This window comes from Eimeria mitis, genomic scaffold, assembly GCF_000499745.2.
Source record: "Eimeria mitis Houghton genomic scaffold, Emh_scaff2287, whole genome shotgun sequence".
Classification (NCBI taxonomy): domain Eukaryota; phylum Apicomplexa; class Conoidasida; order Eucoccidiorida; family Eimeriidae; genus Eimeria; species Eimeria mitis.
This window is the reverse complement of record NW_013570617.1, coordinates 6,777-7,198: the sequence shown is the minus strand read 5'-3', so window position 1 is coordinate 7,198 and position 422 is coordinate 6,777. Positions and strand designations below refer to the sequence as shown.

General features: G+C 61.4%; 1 protein-coding gene across 1 annotated transcript in view; it reads right to left on the bottom strand.

Annotated features, from left to right (window-relative positions):
* The window catches only part of EMH_0051610 (uncharacterized protein), a gene marked incomplete at both ends in the record, with an annotated part of 2,070 nt that extends 1,683 nt beyond the window's left edge, over nt 1-387 (bottom strand). The window contains one exon of the mRNA XM_013496770.1: nt 3-387. Coding sequence (XP_013352224.1) covers nt 3-387 — 385 coding nt within the window. The remainder of the gene's footprint in view (nt 1-2) is intronic.
* Nucleotides 388-422: the final 35 nt, after the last annotated feature.

Here is a 422-nt window from a genome sequence, read left to right as displayed (position 1 = left end):
TGCATGTTCAGGTGCAGCAGCACCACCTGTGCTGCTGTTATTATCGAGCGCACTGCCGTTGCTGCTGCTGTTGCTGCTGCTGCTGCTGCTGCTGCTGCTGAGAGCAAAGGCACTACACTCTGCTTCGTCACAGAGGCAATCTGAGGGGCCGCTGGCGCCGCTCTGTGCTGGTGCGGTGGTGGAGGTGGTTGTTAGTACCCTGAATTCAGGTGGGGTTGTTAGTACCTCTTTGAGGGGGCTGGGGGCCCCCAAGGGGCCCAGGGGCCCCCGGGGGGCCCCCAGGGGGCCCCCAGATATCGGTGAATGAATAGGCGCTGCGTAGAAAGGGGTTGAAGGGTCTGAGCTGATGCGGGAGAGGACCCTGAACAGCTGATGCAGGCTAATCATAGCTGCAAGCCAGTGAGAGAACGCTGCGGATGGGG